General features: G+C 45.0%; 1 protein-coding gene across 2 annotated transcripts in view; it reads right to left on the bottom strand.

Annotated features, from left to right (window-relative positions):
• LOC125750311 (A disintegrin and metalloproteinase with thrombospondin motifs 2-like) overlaps window positions 1-18362 on the bottom strand; it is a 110182-nt gene that overhangs the window by 33229 nt on the left and 58591 nt on the right. For both annotated transcript variants that reach the window (XM_049027912.1, XM_049027913.1), the window contains exon 4: window positions 3816-4015. In XM_049027912.1, the coding sequence (XP_048883869.1) occupies window positions 3816-4015 (200 nt within the window). The remainder of the gene's footprint in view (window positions 1-3815; window positions 4016-18362) is intronic.

An 18362-nucleotide genomic window follows, 5' to 3' on the forward strand; every position in this document is an offset into this window, starting at 1 on the left:
GAGAGTTAAACTGCAAAAGAAAACACTGACGAAATGAAATGTCATCTTGACACAGCATCGGGAGAATACTACTTCTTGCTTCCAATCAATCCATCCATCCGTCCATCTCAAGGGCGTAGATTTGCTTTCAACATTGTTAGGTAGCGAATCAGACTAATTCTGAGGTCCAGAGAGGCGGGAGGTGGCAGTAAGACAGTTTCTGATTTCCACTTCCAAAGACATGTTTCTTTGGGATACATTTGTTTTTGTGTAAATATGCATATATAATGACGACATGTGTTGTTGTATTGGATTACTAAGAACCAAAGGGGAAGGTCCTGAACATTTACTGGATGATTCCGGGGAACAGGGATCCATAGCAATTTCCTCTTGCTCCCTATAATGACTGTACCGCAATAAAGCTACTTTCCCTGAGCATAAATGCCTCAGGTGGAAGATGCTAAGATAGCTGTGGGAAAAATCTAACTGGGGCTGCTTTGTTTCCTGTTACATGCGAGAACGCGCCCGCCCTGCCCGCCCGCACACAGGAGACAGACTCCACAGATGGATCGAATCACCATTCTCTGCATCTTTGATGTTCTGCGGACAGGCCACGCTGCCACCCCCTGCTGCCCACACGCGGCCCAGGGTGACCCCACACTGACCCCTAGAAGATCAGCGAGGGAGTGCGGCTCAAGACTGAGTGTGGGAAACCAAAGTAAAGCGTTGTGACAGCAGCAATTGTGTGCAGGTCGTTTAATAACGTGCCTGACAGTGAGAAAGGGCACAGAAATGGAGAGATGCTTCTCCATTACTCAGAAAAAACGTGTGGCATTCACTCCTGGCACAGAGCACTATCTCCAAAACAGGAACTTGCTGATCTACCTGGTTTGTACTGTTACTACACCAATATTCTAGATACTACTCCTCTCGTCTGGTTCCTTACAAAGTAAAGCCGAATACCAATACCCTGGTTCCCAATCTATATTTCTGGTTACTTTTCTGTTACTCTTGTTACTACATTAATATTCTGGTGACTATTTGTTTTACTCAAATTACCATGCAGTTATTTTGCTCAGTGCACCGATTCCATGGTTGCTGTCTGGTGTTACTCTGGGTTAGTACACCAATGCTCTGACTGCTACACTGTCACTCTGGTTACTACAACTTTACTCTGTGGCCACACACCTAACCTAATGGAGAAGAAAAAAAAAAAAAAAACGTCTGAAATCATTTTATAAATATCACCACATTAATGCGTAACTCTATTAGCAACTGTACAGTGTTAGCTACGTGACTGCTAAAAGTGTCTGTCTCAATATAAATCTCACATGACACCTCGCACAAGCTGAGAACTCCTCAAATCGGCAGTCATTAGCATTAGCCTGGCGGATAACTGTGTATCTGTGTCCGACGCACTGATCTGTCCCTTGGCGTGTGTGAGCGTAACCTAATTTAGCTGGTGTCGCCTGTCACACTGTGTCACTCAGCTGTGAGTCACTGCACTGTGCCTAAGACCTCTGCCTCACTGGGCTTGGGGGCGGGGCCACGGGCCAGTGATTTCTCACTATCACACGTGATGGATTGAGCAGAGGTGCAGAGCACTACCCTCCAGACATGTCAGGGTACCAAGCACACTGCAGAAACAACTGATTATCCTTCTGAAAAAGATTTTGGATTTTTGTGTCTTTAAAATGTACTACGTGACAGACATTTTGGTTCGTCATTCCGCTGTTTAAAGCCACTATACTGTAATTTCAAACAAATTTGCTGCAGTCTTATATAAAGTAATGCGTTGTTTTCAATGCAGTGACTTCGGTATTTCTGTGGAAGATCACATAGCACACAAAATCTTGAGAAGCTTTGATTGGTCAGGAAATAACGCTTAAACCTTTACTATGTTGCTCTTTCTGAGTTCAAATGCAGACAGACATCAGTCAAGACGACTACAAAAGATGTTAGGAGTGGGTGCAGGGCTTGTCACTCTCAGTGCTCCCGGAATCTTGCATCACTTCAGATAGGTCGCATTGCCACACCCTGACAGCTGTGGTGCCCCCTCATAGGAGAAACACCCCCACGGGGCCCTGATGATGGGGCTCTTCCCCGATCATCTGGAAGCGGAGTGAGGCAGACCAGCCCTTCAACCTTCTGGAAGACCCAACCAGAAATTGAAGAGGTTCACCTTTACAGCCCAGCTTCATGTTTAAATCTACGAGAGGCTGTGCCGCATTCGTCGCTTCTCGAAGCCTCCCTTGTCTTCAAAAACAGCGGAGGAACAAAAATTCCAGGATTGCAGAAAAATGGGAAGCAGAATCACACCTGCTGTCTGTGAGTCTGTCTGTCTGTAAGACAGTGGGTCTGTCAGTCTGTCTATCAGCCATCTGCCTGTCTGTCTGCTTGTTGTCTGTCTGCCTGTCAGTCTATCTGTCTGCCTGTATGTCAGTTCATGTGTCTGTCTGTCTGTCAATCAGTCTGTCTGTCTCTCCTTCCAGGAGGAGTCTAATCCTAATGCGAGCAAAGTAAACTTTCAAGAAGAAAGACTTAGAGAGAAGAGCGTGGGAAGCGCTATATATTTCTGTTTATCTAGCTTTCAGTAATTTATTCTGAATGTGCTTTTTTTTTTGTTATAAAAAAAAACTTTTCTGAGGTTCAGTGAGCGTGAATGACAGCAATGGTTAGATTCAGCACCTCTGCTATACTAAGGGTGGTGGGGGGGGGGGGGGGGGGGGGGGGGGCGGCAATTTGACACGAAGAGACGCCGGACAAGGGCCCCTCATTCTCATGCAGTCGTGATCCATGACCCCAGAACCACCAATCCCCAGCCCGAAAATGGGAGCGTCAGCCCAGCCTTTCAACTGTGGCTTACCCCGCCTGCCCAGATGGAGGTCTTGGTGTATCAGTTTGGTTTTCTTTAAGCCAATCCCCAGCCAGCTACCTGTCACATCCCCCCCCCCCACATACCCCGGCCTCACGCGCACGACGGGTCACGCACTCAGATAGCCCTTGCTGCCACAAACACCACTGTCAATCTTTTGTCTGTTAGACTGTGTACTTCTGAAACAGGGGAGCATTTTCATCTGTGGAATGCAAAAACAAAAGAGGTGGAACACTGGCTCTTATTAAATTTCGCCACCATCTCAACCAGCAAAACCCTCCCCGCCCCTCCCCCCCCAGCTTCACCTTACAGCGGGAAAATGGTACGATCCAAGATGTTCTGCCGGAGATGTTCTGGCTGGCAGGAGCTCCGCGGAGCTTTGCTCATCTGTAATCACGGCAGCTCGCCCCTGCCTGTGTCAAGGCCCTCTTTGATGCAGTATTCATTATAAAGCTCTGCTTTCCTGCGCACGGCAGGTACGGCGCATCGATCCCGCGCACCTGCCCCCCGCAGGCCTTTACAGCCATTTTATCCCACGTCGATTGATGGATAGCCACTGTCTCCCTACGTGTCGGTGTGCACGGACGGATGTGTGTGCGGCTGGGAAGTCGGATATTAAATGTGAGTGTATGTACGTCTCAGCCCGGCATCTTGGAATTTACCCAAATAGCAAACAAAAAAATGAAAGGGAGATAGTCAATTAGGGAAGGGATGTTTTGATATTGGTGCCAAACACCAAAACACATGAAAATAGAGATATAGCAAATGGTTATACCCACTGATGTCTTTTCATTATAAACATGGAACAAGCCTTGGCTCAACTGCCTAACATGCATGTATAATTCAGACTTGGAGGGTGGCTGTGGGACACTCACAAAGCTGAGGGTGGATGGGTAGTTCTATGTACTTCAGACACTTTGCGTGGGTGACAAAGTGGATGGGCTTGGCTTGGGACACTCACGATGTTCATAAGGGTGAGCAGGTACTTCTGCACATTCTCCTTCCCGTGGAACTGTACCACTGAGTCATCGACACCCAGCAGGACCTCGATGTTGTAGGCCCGGTCGACTGCCTGGCGACGGGCCCTCCGGCTCTGGTTCAGGTTCTGCTCCACCCCTTGGTACAGCGTCTCCAGGTCCAGAAGTCCACTGAGGTCTGCACCTGTAAGAAACATCAGGCAAACCTGCTGTAAACAGCAATTCCCTGCAATGTTGTTTGTTTTTTTTCTACCATGGAAATTACCGCTCCTGCTCAGGGCGCCAAGGATCAATCAGCGATGCCACACTACGCATTACAAACCAGGAAAAGAGTCTTTGGAAGTGGACACCTTGACAGAGGAGTGGCCTTTTAAGCAAGCCAACGCACTTGCCTTGAGTAGACAATCAAACCACTGTGGGCCTGATGTTGGTACTCCAGTCATGTGCTATCGAGTCCAAGTCAAGTCCATTCTTCTGGAATCCACATATAGGTGTTAGTTTTCCTTTGTACAATTATGTTTGAGAGCCAAGGCAAGAGGATGCAACATACTTAGTACTTAATGAAAGCCAGATGGCAGCACAAACATCAATACACATCAAAATGCAAGGTATTTTATTAAGCTGCAGCATCGTCTTACCAATAGATCAACGTCCTTCATGAGTAAATCTGCACTGAAAGAATGGCTCACTTTACCTAAGCATGCTGTATATATTCAACCGCGGGAAAAATTAAGAGACCACAGCATACTTTTTTGTTTCATTCATTTGTCAATTTCTGGGTGTGCTCCCGTGAATGAATTTTTTTTTTTCAAACTACAGCCTGGTTCTTCTCTGTTTCTCATTAATGAAGGGCTTCTTCCTTGCTTTATGGACTTCAGTCCTTCTTCTAGGAGCCTGATACAAACTGTCCCAGCAGTGCACTTCACACCTGCACTTAATGTTTCCCATTTCTTTTGAAGGTCACTTTATTTATACGATTTATGAGAAACTGAGATAAGTTAAAACTCATCTCTGGCATTCGAATGTTGCTTCCGCCCTTAACTGGCTGGTTGTTGGCTGTTCCCAATGTCTCCTGCTTCACCATATTCTCGTGTACTGCTATCTTAGAAATTTCGAACCTGAAAGGAACCTGCTGCTCAGTGTAGCCTTCTCTCAGCAGCAGGGAATGAGTCACTCCTAGGTGAGTCTTAGTCAAGTCTTGAGTCAAAACATTGCAAGTCTGAGTCAAGTCTCCAGTCATGAGTCCAAGTCAAGTCCAAGTCTTTCCATCATTTTTGCTGTTGAGTCATCAAATTTTTTACTTAAGTCCAAGTCAAGCTGTGAGTCATGTATCTTGAGTCCCTACCTATGTCAGTATTTTTTTTTACCTTTAGTGATTAAAATTTGCTGCAGCAAAAACCCGCCACAGTATGTTGTAGATTAAGTCCTTCATAGGCATAGAGAGGTTGAAAAGAGAGCATCCACTCTATGACGATTGTCCTCACACAGTTTTTACAGAGATTGCACATTGAAACGTCATGACATCCAGAGGGGGGACTATAACTTCAAGTCTTCTCAAGTCACAGGGTCCAAGTCTCGAGTCATTTTCCCTCAAGTCCAAATCGAGTCCAAGTCCTTCCATCAGTGACTTGACTCCGAGTCGACTTGCAAGTCTGTGACTCGAGTCCCCACCTCTGGCCAGCAGAACCACGATTAAACCAGGATGTAAAAATGCATATTTGTTAAAAAAATCTAGTGGTCTATTAATTTTCTTTCCATGGCTGTACATACATACAGCACAATCCAGAAGGAACCAAAGATACCTTGGGTTATATTGGGGGTCCACAGTCAACCAACATGCCAACTACAATCCAGAATTTCCCTGCTGGATCAGTGAACTAAATCTTAATCTCCACCTTAATCTTAAACAAGTTCAATTAGTACAAAAACCAGCACCTAGACAGGGCACGTTCAGTTCTGGTTCTTGCTGAGTGAGATCTGCTGCTGCTGTCCATTGGCCTTCCCGTCTGGAAGCATGGGACAGTTGTCTCGAGGCCAAGGCTGTATTTTAACATCTTGCAGACTCAGTGAAGCAGACCAGAGGTATCAGACTTCCCAGAGGAAAGCAATCAGCATGCTCACTGCACCTTTATCACAGTTTTCTTTACCGTTGCCATTGTTATCACATCATGAGCATCTCATATAATCATACTCATGTTGCCTTCATCACACTCATCGTATCATACTCATCTCCTTAATTACACTCTTCTTTGCGCATTCGTCTTACCTTCATTATTGTTTTCTTACCATTAGTATAGCCATCACGTTTACTATACTATACTACATTATATTATATTATACTATACTAATCTTATCTTGACTATTTGGTAATACTTTACTTAAGTCCATGTTAGTCATTTTTAGTAATACTTTTACTATCATCATATTAGTCTCAACTTTATCATACTTACTGTTCCATTACTAAACTATTGCTATAATGACCACACTCATCTAATTTTGATTCAGATTATTTTGGAACATAGAAAAATAAAGCCACCGGCCTTCCACCCAGTGACTGAAGCCAGAAGCTCGTGCGTCACGCTGCCGTCCTGCGTTACTCCTGAGCTCGGCACCATCATCCCGCTACATTCGTCGGCAGACTTGGGCTACTCCACCATGAGCTTGCGTGTCCCAAACTCAGGACGACACTCCAGCAATACAGTCACAGCTTCAATCAGCACAATATTGCGATTTACCTCCAGCGAAACACCGGATGGCAAAGAGGCAAGTTAAACATGTGGATGAAAATAGAACATTTTCTCAAGATCTGATTTATTTCAGTTTTCTTCCTATTCTTTTTTTTTTTTTTTAACTCATACATTTTTTGTTATGTGATGACACACACAGGGCAAACGTATTTATTTCTACAAATGAATTAGCATATTTACATGCTGCATGCCCTACATTAATAGTGCGTACAGAAACTGTTACATAATTAGGACACAGTTTTCTACTGATGCAAATTTCAGCACATAAATGACTACATCTGGGTCTGGAATACCCCAAGCGTGTGTTTCCACCAGGGATAATAACTGATGACACATTATAAAATGTCTTCACATGCATTTGGCTATTGGAAGGATGTCTTGCAGTATTTACCTGAAGGAGCAGAGCTGTGAGGTAACAGCGCCCCCTCTAGGGAGAGTACCCCGGCCAGCGTGACCCGTAGGGAGGTCTCTGACTCCTGAGAGTCACTGGCAGCCCTCTCACCTTATTCTAGTTTGGTCCCGAGTCACCTCTGCTGTCCCCGTTCCCCCCCCCCCCCCCCCCAACACAGAGATCACGAAAGTGTGAAAGAATACGGAAAGTGTACAACTGGAAAGATCTCATCGGTCCAGTCTACCATCGCTCTAGCAAGGGCATCCTCCATGCATTCCTTATACAATGTTTCCTTGGCAACCATGCTCATAGATGAACCAACAGTCTGCTTCAGCTAATATTGGCTCTCCTTGCTTCCATATTGGAAAACAATCGGCTCCTCCTTATAATCCCTGAACAAAAGGTCACAGCAAAATACGCCGGTTAATAAAAATATTATAGAATATAATTCAAAGGGGCTCTAATGCTGTCCTGTAAAGATACCCGGCTGCCGTCGAAGGATTTGTATCTTCTGGGCTTAACAACGGCTGTCAGGTGATGTCTGGCAGGAAGGTGCTTTCAGATCACCATCAGCATGTAGACGCGAGACACCTTGTTTCCTTTTATGCGTTCCTCATCATGCCTGACAGAAAATTCCGTTGTGTAGATCCCTGAACGGACATCTGTATTTTAAGGATGCCTATTGGTAGATTCTGGGGAAAGAACTAGTCAATCAATGAGAGGTTTGAGCTTCTCTCCACTGGTTTCTTTACTGGATCATATCAAAGACAGCAACTGAAAGTGTAACATAATTCTGCCCACTACTTTCAAAGCCTCATTTTTTCCATAATATTAGTGTTATACAGTATAAGCGTTCATTTAGAATCAGATCTCTACAGTTATCTCCCATCCTTTGTTGCTCCTTGAAAACCCCATTGCATGTATGATTTGTTAAGTATTATTGCTCATTAAGAAACCATGCTGATTTTTGAAGGACACCACAAATGGCTTCTGTACCGTTACACTAATGGACAAGAGGATCATGGGAGGCCGCGGGGATAGACGTGCGCGATTAAAGGCGACACAGCAAGGCACTGCGACTGACACGCTTCTTCCAGGCCTCAGCAGGTGCTCGTCCGTCTGTGAGGTAATCCGCACCAGAAAATTCTTCTGAGAAAGAGCTTCTGGTGCCTGGACATTTATTAAAGGGTACCAATATCTGGCGTGGTCATGGCCCCACGCAGCATTCATCACACATGGATGTCAGAAATCCACAAGAACCTCTGGGAGACCTCAGACTGGCAGACGACATAGAGACGGTCTTTCCGTTTGACACCTTCACTTGGATGTCAAGGGCACTTCTCATGTGTCCTGCATCTCCAGTCTCTTAACCCACACAAATAAGCTCCAAAAAGACAATTTGAAGGTCCAGGTGACCTTCCAGTCCTAAGTCCAAATGAATTCATGAATGCTGATGGCACACAGTAATTTTACTAATAACAACACCTGGTTCCTATTTTGTGAGGTGGTCTGTGAGTTTAGAATCCATCAGAGTTCTGAGCTCAACTATCACCACCCCCTTCAGGTCCTAAAACAAACAATCTGTCTCACTTTTATAAACAGTGTTTCTCTTTGATTTATTACTCAGAGGGACACACTTGGGAGAAGGAAAAAAAACAAAACAAACCAGAATAACCTTGATTGTAATGCACTATTCTCGTGAAATGCCCTCGTGAAAGGCTTTTTTTATTTCTGAAAGAATGTGTCACGCAGAGTTTTGGGAAGGCTGTGCTTTATTGCTCAGTGACACTGACAGAGCTGCTATTGGGCGACGCCGGATGGCTCCACATGTGCCCGGGTTGTGTTACAGTTAAATTTACAGTTCAGTAGCCCTCTTTTAAACCTGGGTGCTCCTGTGAGTGAAGCGAGTGTAAACATCTGGATCAGTCTAAGTCACTTACCACGAGATGCAGAGATCTGAGATGTGCAAAAAAAAAACTGAATTTTGTCCCTCTTACCTCCTTCCAAAAACCTTTTCCTGATCCCATCTGCCTCAAAAGAATTCTCATTCAGGTGCAGGGCCTGTGTCCTTATTAGGAGACAAAGATACTTTGTCTTTCAACCTTTGCAAATGTCAAGAGTGTCGAAGCACATGGGGGGGGGGGGGGGGGGGGCAGGACAGAGAAGAAGGATTAATGTTTCCTATTCAAGTCGAATCCTGTGTCCGAGCTCTAAACGCACCACACATGCTAAAATGCAGCGATAGGCCATTAATTCCATATTACTATCTATTACTGATAATGTGATGCGTCTCCCAGTGCACGGACACCGCTCAGAAGCTAGATGAAACAGCTAAGGGGGGGTCGCACAAGTTATTGCCACGGTAACAGGTGAGCAAAAAGATCGGCCGTTGAAAGACCGTGGTGTAGACCTCTATCAAACAGACGCTAATTAAAGTGATAAAAAGTACAATTTCTGACTGATCCTCAGTATTCTGACCTCAGGAAAATGACCCCAGTGCTGGGCTCAGCTGGCCATAACCTGGAAAACGTCCTTCCAAGGAAGCATCTTTTCGTCAGCATTATACGTCTATCACGACAAAAAGAGCATGCTTTCCCCCATTTGCTGTTGTGCATTTTCGGATACATTTGTCACCACACATTTGCATGCTTCTGACTTCAGTGGAAGATCTTCAGCACACTATGGTATTAGCCCACCACCGGGTTGTCACAGAGACCGCAATACCTATGAAACCTCTCTAGAGGGCAGCGTTGCACTCAGCCAACACCAATGGGACTTTGATTCATTGCAGAGTTGATGCTAAAAAAAAAGGGGGGGTTCATCATTAACCGGATTCGTTATTCGATATATAGGACTCAGGCCCCTCCCGTGAATCTACTCAGGATAACTGGTTGGAATAAGGATGCATGGGTGGATTATTGGAAATTCCTGTTCAACGCTGATGTCAAATATTGCGTCTTGAAATTACTAGAAAAGCCCTCCCGCAAAAGGCAATTCATTTACGTCGATTTAACAAATGATGACGGGGTGAGGCGGAGGTGAGGGAGGCGGCGGGGTGGAAACGCAGTGCCGCCCTGTCTTTCATTCGCAGCCCGGTTCGATCTGCGGCGCCATCCGTCGATAGGTAAATCCTAGATAATGCCAAAGCAATTAGGTTCACACTGGGTCAACCCTTCTCAAAGGGAGAAGGAACAAAAAACCGACACACACACACACCAGCATTTCCCTCCCGAAGCTGCATACAGACCAATGCGTTTACTTCCTCACTGTAGGTGGAATTCAATACGCATTCTCTGGATTCCAGAGTCATTTAGGATCAATGCAAAGGCGCTCGTCAGGGAGCGGGCCATCTCCGGCACACTGGAGCTGCGTATCTGACGGCCATCTCCCCGGATCCGTGGCAGCGAGGTGCTCCACCTGCCCCCGCCAGGCTATTATCTGTCACAGGCTCTCGGGCTTCTGCTGTGGAAGCGAGAAGGGGCTACGGCACGGACAATGGGGGATCCGGGACAGCATGGAGGGTTTGTGGGGGTCTGGATGTAACGGGTGTGGCGTGACATCCGACCGTGCTTCCTGACCGTGCTTCCCGACCGTGGGCCAGCTTCCCCGCTATACCCTGTGGCACCGGGAGCCCGAGAACGGCATCTCGCTCATGGCGGGGCCATGCCGCTGGATGGGAGCTTTCTGACCAAGCATAGCGGAACAAGAGAGGTCGGATAATATCCCATGGCTTAATATTATTTACAGTCAGCTGACCACCGGCCTGGACTCTGCAAATGAAGAGTGATTGAGCACGGCGTCTGATACTGCTGCGCTCATCTCCTGCGGCTTGATCCTGTCCCGTTGCCCCGGGCGTCGCTTTCAAGTTCCGCAGCTTTCAGACGAGGATCCTCATGAAATAAATCTCTAAACATGTTTTTTTTTTTTCCATTTTGCTGGCAGCCACCAAAGACAAACACGCATTTGTTTAACAAAAAAACAACAAAAAAAAAAAAAAAAACAGAGCCGGTCAAAAATATACACGGTATTTCAGCCTAATCTTTTGAAATTCCTCACCCCTTGTGTCCAATGTGTTGAGCAAGAGAATGGCGAGGGAGGATACTGGGCATCATGGGAAAGATTTTGGGGTGTGGGACCATGCAGTGATGTTTGCATATTGGGAGGTATACAAATGCTCTCTAATTAATAGCAGGATAGTTCAGATATATGCGGAGGCCGCCCCCCCTACCCTTCCATCTGGCCTCTATATTCCAGTTCTATTCCCACTAAATATAATAAATCAGCCATAGTGTCAATATTTAGACTGATCAGCTTAGTTTATGTTTATCCTAGGCAACATCATAGGGCTATATGGCTAAAAATATCTATACCCCTCCCTCTTCGAATTGACTAATTGGGCCACACCCATCGCAGGTACATGTATAATAAGCACAGCCGTGCAATATCCAGCAACACTTATCGCACTTCTTCACTGGTACCAAGAACCGAGCCGTACCACAAAGGGATGGTTTTCTCTCTCCGATGTCACTCTCCAAACCCTGCATGGCCCTTACCGACCCCTCTGCAGTGGAAAACTGAAGCGAGCTGGAACCGCACTCGGGTCTTGGTGGCCAGCGGAAAAGGGACACTGCTGGAAAGCTTATTGACTTTCAACATGCCACCATCACAGGAAGGCCACCATTCAGACAAGACGATCCGTCAAATTTCTTCCCAGTTAGAGCTGCCCCCCGGGGGCAAGTGTAAGTGGAAGGACTGTGAAGCCAAAAAGGCTGGGGGAAGCACACCCACAGAAAGGAACCGGAGAGTGCTGTGACCGAATCTCCACACTGTCTCAGAAATCAGTGTCACCACAAGGACTATTCATCGGGAACTTAACAACATGGGCAAGCAGCAGCACACAGACCTCAGATAAGTGCAGTGAAAAGCTCAAAATAAAATAAGTAAAATTAAAATAAATAAATCGCAGGGCCTTGATGACATTACCGATAGTTTTATAAGAGATTAGGGATGTTATTAGCCAGCCTTTAACTTTACTATTCCAGAAATTGTCATCTGCTGGTGTGGTACCTTCTGACTGGAAGCATGCTAATATAACACCCACATTCAAAAAGGGGATAGAAGTAATCCAGCAAACTATAGGCCAATCGTTTTAACTAGCATTACTGGAAAAGTAATGGAAGGTATAATTCAAGTGAAAATGGTAGATTACCTGGATTCAAATAACATTCTGAGGGATAGCCAACATGGATATAGGAGAGGTAGATCCTGTTTAACTAATCTACTTAAGGTCTTTGAGGAAGCTACAAGAGAAATTGATCACAAAAAGGTCTACATTGTGATCTACTTCGATTTCCAGAAGGCCTTTGATGTTGTCCTCCACAAACGGCTCTTGCTTAAGCTCAAGGCTGCAGGGATTTTAGGAACTGTAGCAGCTTGGATTGAAAACTGGTTAACAGACAGGAAGCAAAGACTAGTTATTAGAGGCACAATGTCACAGTGGGCCTGCGTTCATAGTGGGGTACCGCAGGGTTCAATTTTAGGACCACTTTTGTTCATTAATGTACATTAATGATATTGACACCAATACATACAGAAACTGGTTAAATTTGCAGACGACACCAAGGTGAGATGCAGAGAAGATACTGATCTAGCAGCACAGAGGCTACAACGGGATTTTGATGTAATTAACGTCTGGGCTGATACCTGGCAGATGAAATTTAACATAGATTAATGAAAGGTAAGGTACCTCAGTGTGTATGTTGATGCTTCCATATCCCACTCTCGCCAGTGTGGCGAAGCAATAAAAAGGCCAATAGGATGTTGGGTTACATCTCTAGGTGTGTGGAGTTTAAGTCAAGGGAGGTGATGCTACGATTATATAATTCCTTGGTAAGACCCCACCTAGAATATTGTGTGCAGGTTTGGTCACCATACCTTAAAAAGGTCATTGCTGCCTTGGAAAGGGTGCAACGTAGGGCTACGAGAATGATTCCTGGTATTAGAGGAATGTCTTATGAGGAGAGGTTAGCTGAGCTGAATCTGTTTAGCCTCAAGCAAAGGAGACTAAGGCGGGGTCATGATCCAGGTATATAAGATTCTAACAGGTCTGGATGCTGTTCAGCCAAATGGCTACTTCATTATTAGTTTAAATACTAGAACTCGTGACCATAAGTGGAAATTAGCGGGAGAACATTTTAAAATGGATTTGAGGAAGCACTTCTTTACACAGCATGTAGTTAGAGTATGGAATAGTCTTCCTGCTAGAGTAGCACAAGCTAAAGCCCTGGGTTCCTTTAAATCAGAGCTAGATAAGATTTTAACAACTCTGAGCTATTAGTTAAGTTCTCCCCAAAGGAGCTTGCTGGGCCAAATGGCCTCCTCTTGTTTGTAAATTTCTTATGTTAAAGTTCACCACTGTTGGGCTTTGCAATGAACAATGAAGAATGTGTTTATAGCAATAAACCATTTTACCGTGTTTTCTAGCTTAGCTTTACTGACTCCCGAAAATGTAAGACATTATTAGCCAAGACTATTACCCCTACAACAAATACTGGACCATCTTATCCAAACTATGAGTAACTCTATACAATGGGTGCCCCCCTCCCCTCCAGAACTCTTAATGCTGAGGAGAAGTGGCCCTGGTTTAGATATGAGGCTCATCCCTCTTCATCGCCTCCTAGCTGTAGACCTTGTCAGGGAAGCCGAGGGAGGAATCACCCGAGACCCAATGAGTTATGACAGCAAACCAAACATCCTTCTCTCAGATTACTGTGTCAACTGCCTCTGACTGCATCTCAATGTCGTCTCCTTAGAGCCAAGAGTTATAGCTGGGAGTAGGCAAGGAGGGAAAGAGAGAGAGAGAGAGAGAGAGAGAGAGAAAAAGAGAGAAGAGCATACACCGAAAACCTGCCGCTTCAGGTCAATAATTCTATGATTCCCCCGGGTTATCTCAAATTATGCATACTTTTAGCACATTCTTACCTTACAGTCACACACATACACACACACACAGGATTACCTAGAGGTAGTGTAAAGGCTTGCTAATTATAGAAAGAACGGAATCGATAATGACTGACACGACGTTAAAAATGTCACCAGTCATCATATTGCAAAGGCTGAAGGATACATTTCTAATTAATGCGTGGCACAAACGAGCGGGGGGGGGGGGGGGGGGGGGGGGGCAAGCAGGCCGCAGGGGATGTAAGAGATGCACGTGATGGGGGCTCACAAGACTGTTTTACGTGATGCAGTACATCTCCCCGCCCCTTCAGAGAGACTGACTTCCTGTCATACGCTCGGCTTCCCCTAGTACGCGGGTTCTACTTCCATCGCGGCTTGAACAAAAAGACACAGAGCGACCTTATTATTGAAGCTTCAGATCATCACCACTGTTTTCATTTTTAATTGTTCTTTGGGTGGAAAATATATACAGATAGCGGAATTTATAAAGAGAGGGAAACATAAAGCTGAGAGACAATATGTATGTAAATGTGATCTCAGTACCTAGGCAAAGGTAAGGCAATGCTAAGGGGGGTTTATGATTTATTGGTGTATTGTTCAGAAATAAAACACTTAAACTGTAGCGCTACACAGGAAGCACTGCTGTACATTTTTTGTGCACTTATATTTAGTACAATACGATTCAGGGAAATGGCATTTGCATATTCATATTTATAAGGTAAAAATGGATGGGTGGGGCGAAAATATTTAATTAGCTGGGAGAAGCTGATTTGTTGATTCCAACTGTGAAGAGCCATGTCTCTATCAGTCACCCTGTATGCACCCCCCCCCCCCCTCAAGAAGGCAGCCTGTCTACTTTGGGAGCTGTGATGACCCATCTTTCCTGGAAAGTATCCAAGCGATCCTCAGGGACAGATCTCCAGCGAGCCCATATAGCCGTTATATCGTTAATCAATTTATATTCTTCTCTTAAGCGTAACCATATATTCCTTTGAGTGGAAAAACAACATATAACATCCAGTGTCCTCTTATCTCAATAAAATCCTTTTATCATTTGATTATCCAGCCCGATACAGCAATAAATTGGATGTAAAATACTCTCCGATCCGAACCGCCTGGAGAACACAGTCTGCCCAAAGCAGCAATTTTAGAACTTTATTGGAAAACTGGAGTATTTCCGCGCTCTGGCGCATTTTTTTCATTATGGGGCAGAGTGGTAAATGGATGGATGGGCCATAGCTGTGTGACTATGTGTGTGTGTGTGTTTGGGATGGGGGGGGGGGGGCACATAAACAGAGTGAGCACGCTCCTTATTCCCTTCAACAACAAGCGCCAGTTCAGCAGAGATGATCAAACAACGCCGGCACGCGTGCGAGTGGGAATCGACGGAGGCACCGGCTGTGAGCAGAGCGAGTTCCTGCCCAACTCTCATCGCGCAACTTAAAAAATGCTAATTAGCGTCGGACGAGTGCGGCGCGGAACATGAAAGTTCCAGCGGGGGCGGGGGTGGGGGTTATCTCTCCAACGGGATTTAATAACTCAGCATTTAGGGAGGGTTATTTAACATTTGCCTGTTTGGAAGACATCACCCGGCATTATTCAATTTGCAGCGCATAGCTGAGCACGTAATGCTCCGTAATCCCGCCATACTAAGAATCCTCGGGGTGGGGGGGCGCTCACTTCACCAGACGCCATGCCTGGCCACGGCCTCGTATCCTCAGCAAAAGTGTTGCGTCCGTCATTACCAGTAACGTGTCTATGCCACACCAGTTCTGGATGCTCAAGTTCGGCATGGCTGTTTAAGGAGATTTATTGGCCTGGAATGGCATGGGCAGGCTGGGGGAAAATAAAACCGTCGGTCAAAGACAGACACAGACATAGTGTGTTTTACGAGGCCTGCATCACGCCATAAAGCACCTGCATCTACCCAAGGTCTTATTTTGACTCACCATGACACCAGTGTCACACCCGCCCAGCATCATCCCAGCTATCTGCTCCCCAATCATGCCCTCCAGTCAGAGTGCCAGTCTGGTAGCTGTGACAGGTCTGCGGCCAGGGGTCATAGGTCATAGGTCACAGATCACAGGTGCAGACTAACCTGAAGCCACCTTTCCACGTGTGTCTTCTTTTTTCACATGACTTCTACCTTCATTCTCAAATGACCACATATAATATATAATCTTGAGACTCAGGGCATCAGTTCAGCAAGGAAATACTGGAAGTCATCAGAAGTCTCTGACCTTTAAAACAGGTTTTTAGTAAAGAGGTGATTTTTTTTTGTATGTGTCTTTTATATATGGTCAACTGCAGAATTACTGTCGACCTTCATGAAGATGAGTTAATTATTAATGTACTAGATGAACCATTAAGACAATGAATGCTATTTTGAGTTTAAATAACATTGCAAGCCTTATATTTTATTTTAACACAATTTAGTTTTTTCAGACACAGATTATAGTTTAGTAGGGCCATTTTAATGGAACACTTTGGAACATTGACGCCCCCAAGTTTAACATGCAGTGTAGCCTCCCCTGGAAAGGGACACCAGCGCTGATCCTTCATCTGGAACCTTTGACTAGGCGGGAGAGGACTTGCGGAGGAGTCTGGGGTCATTCCGGCAAACAGCATACCTGAACTTCTTTAATATTCTCGCGTTTACTCTGGTACATTGTCTTGATCTCACATCACAGGCGCTGAGTGGGGTTCAGGTCCGGACACTGCGAAACCTTTATTTTTGTATTCCTGCAACTATTTCTGTGTCGAAATACTGTAATTTCTGTGTTACAGTAGATGTGTGCTTGGAGTCATTATCTTGCTGAAAGGTCCATCCACAGCCATGTTTCAACATTCTATTGGAGGCAAATAGGCTTTTGGTTAAAATGTCATGGTACTTTGTGGAATTCATGACGCCATTGAACTTCACAGGGGGCCCTGAGCCACTTGCAGCAAAACAGCCGCAAAACATCAATGATCCATCATCATCTCTGACGATGGGTATGCAGAAACCGGGTGCTCCGGGTTCTCCGGGTTCCCCCCACAGTCCAAAGACATGCTGAAGCTGATTGGAGTTGCTAAATTGCCCATAGGTGTGCATGTGTGAGTGGATGGTGTGTGAGTGGGGCCTCCTGGATGGGCTGGCCCCCCATCCTGGGATGTTCCCTGCCTCGTGCCCATTGCTTCCGGGATAGGCTCCGGACCCCCCGCAACCCAGTAGGATAAGCGGGTTGGAAAATGGATGGATGGGTATGCAGTATACAGTCTGCTTTGTTCGTAAAGCATGCAGGTGGTGCTCAAGACCAAGAGGTTCCACCTTTGCATGACCAAATCACACAATTCCAATTATAATTCCAGTAATATCTGGAATACGTCAGGTGCCACATTTTGTAGCAGTCTCTGGGAAGGTGTCTTTGGAGAAACTCTTTCAAGAAGCTTCTGGCAATGCAGGTGATGTCTGACAGCTGATTCTGAAATATTAAAGCCCCAATATTCACGCAAACCATGCTGTTCAGATTACGGGGCTCCCATGTTCATGAAAGACAAAGGGATTTGTGACATCGTATACGTACCCCAGAGAAACAGGAAATGGTCACAGACAATAAACGACTCCCTGTGAAACAGGAGCAATAGACATATTTTGATCACCAAGGATGCAAATTTCTTTGGTGTTATTCAAAATGTTCCTCAGGGGCGCCAATATTTTTGCTGCCTATATTCTTGAACTATTTCTCAATTGTGAATATCGCTTTCCGACATGGACACATTCTGAGAAATGCGTTGTTAGGCGACTGAGTGGTTATGCAAACATCATAGACTATACTTACACATACCTAGATGGAATGGCCTACTACACACATAGGCTACAATAAACATTTTTTAATAAGTAGAAAGACTACAATATAAATTAATGATAAAAAGTACAGAACAGGAAATATATAAACCAGTAACAGTTGTTATAATCATTATAATGTATTGTACATAACTGTATGTTCTATACTTTTACATAACTGGGAGCACAGCAGGATGGTTTATACCAGCCTCACCACAAACACGTGAATAACGGCTGTGCTACAACTTCACAAGGCGACAGGAATTTTTCTGCTCCATTATAATCTAATGGGACTACCGTTGTATAAGCAATTCATCTTTAACGAAAATGTCTACTTTTCTACTTTCTGACTTTTATTAATCACCAGCAATTTGGAACACTTAAATGGAAGAACACTAAAGAACCTGTGAGATTAACTTTACGTAAACACTTTACTTGATAGGGCACAAATATAGTACTATACTATTACTTATTTATTAATTAACCACAAATTAAGCCTCTTGTTAATTCATCATTAATGAATCATGATGCATCTTTCATCTCAAGCAGTTACTATATTTGTTACTATATCAGTTAATTCTGTAAACCTTTGTGAACCGCTGAAGGA

The sequence above is a fragment of the Brienomyrus brachyistius genome, chromosome 10 (assembly GCF_023856365.1).
Source record: "Brienomyrus brachyistius isolate T26 chromosome 10, BBRACH_0.4, whole genome shotgun sequence".
In the NCBI taxonomy this organism is placed as follows: Eukaryota; Metazoa; Chordata; class Actinopteri; order Osteoglossiformes; family Mormyridae; genus Brienomyrus; species Brienomyrus brachyistius.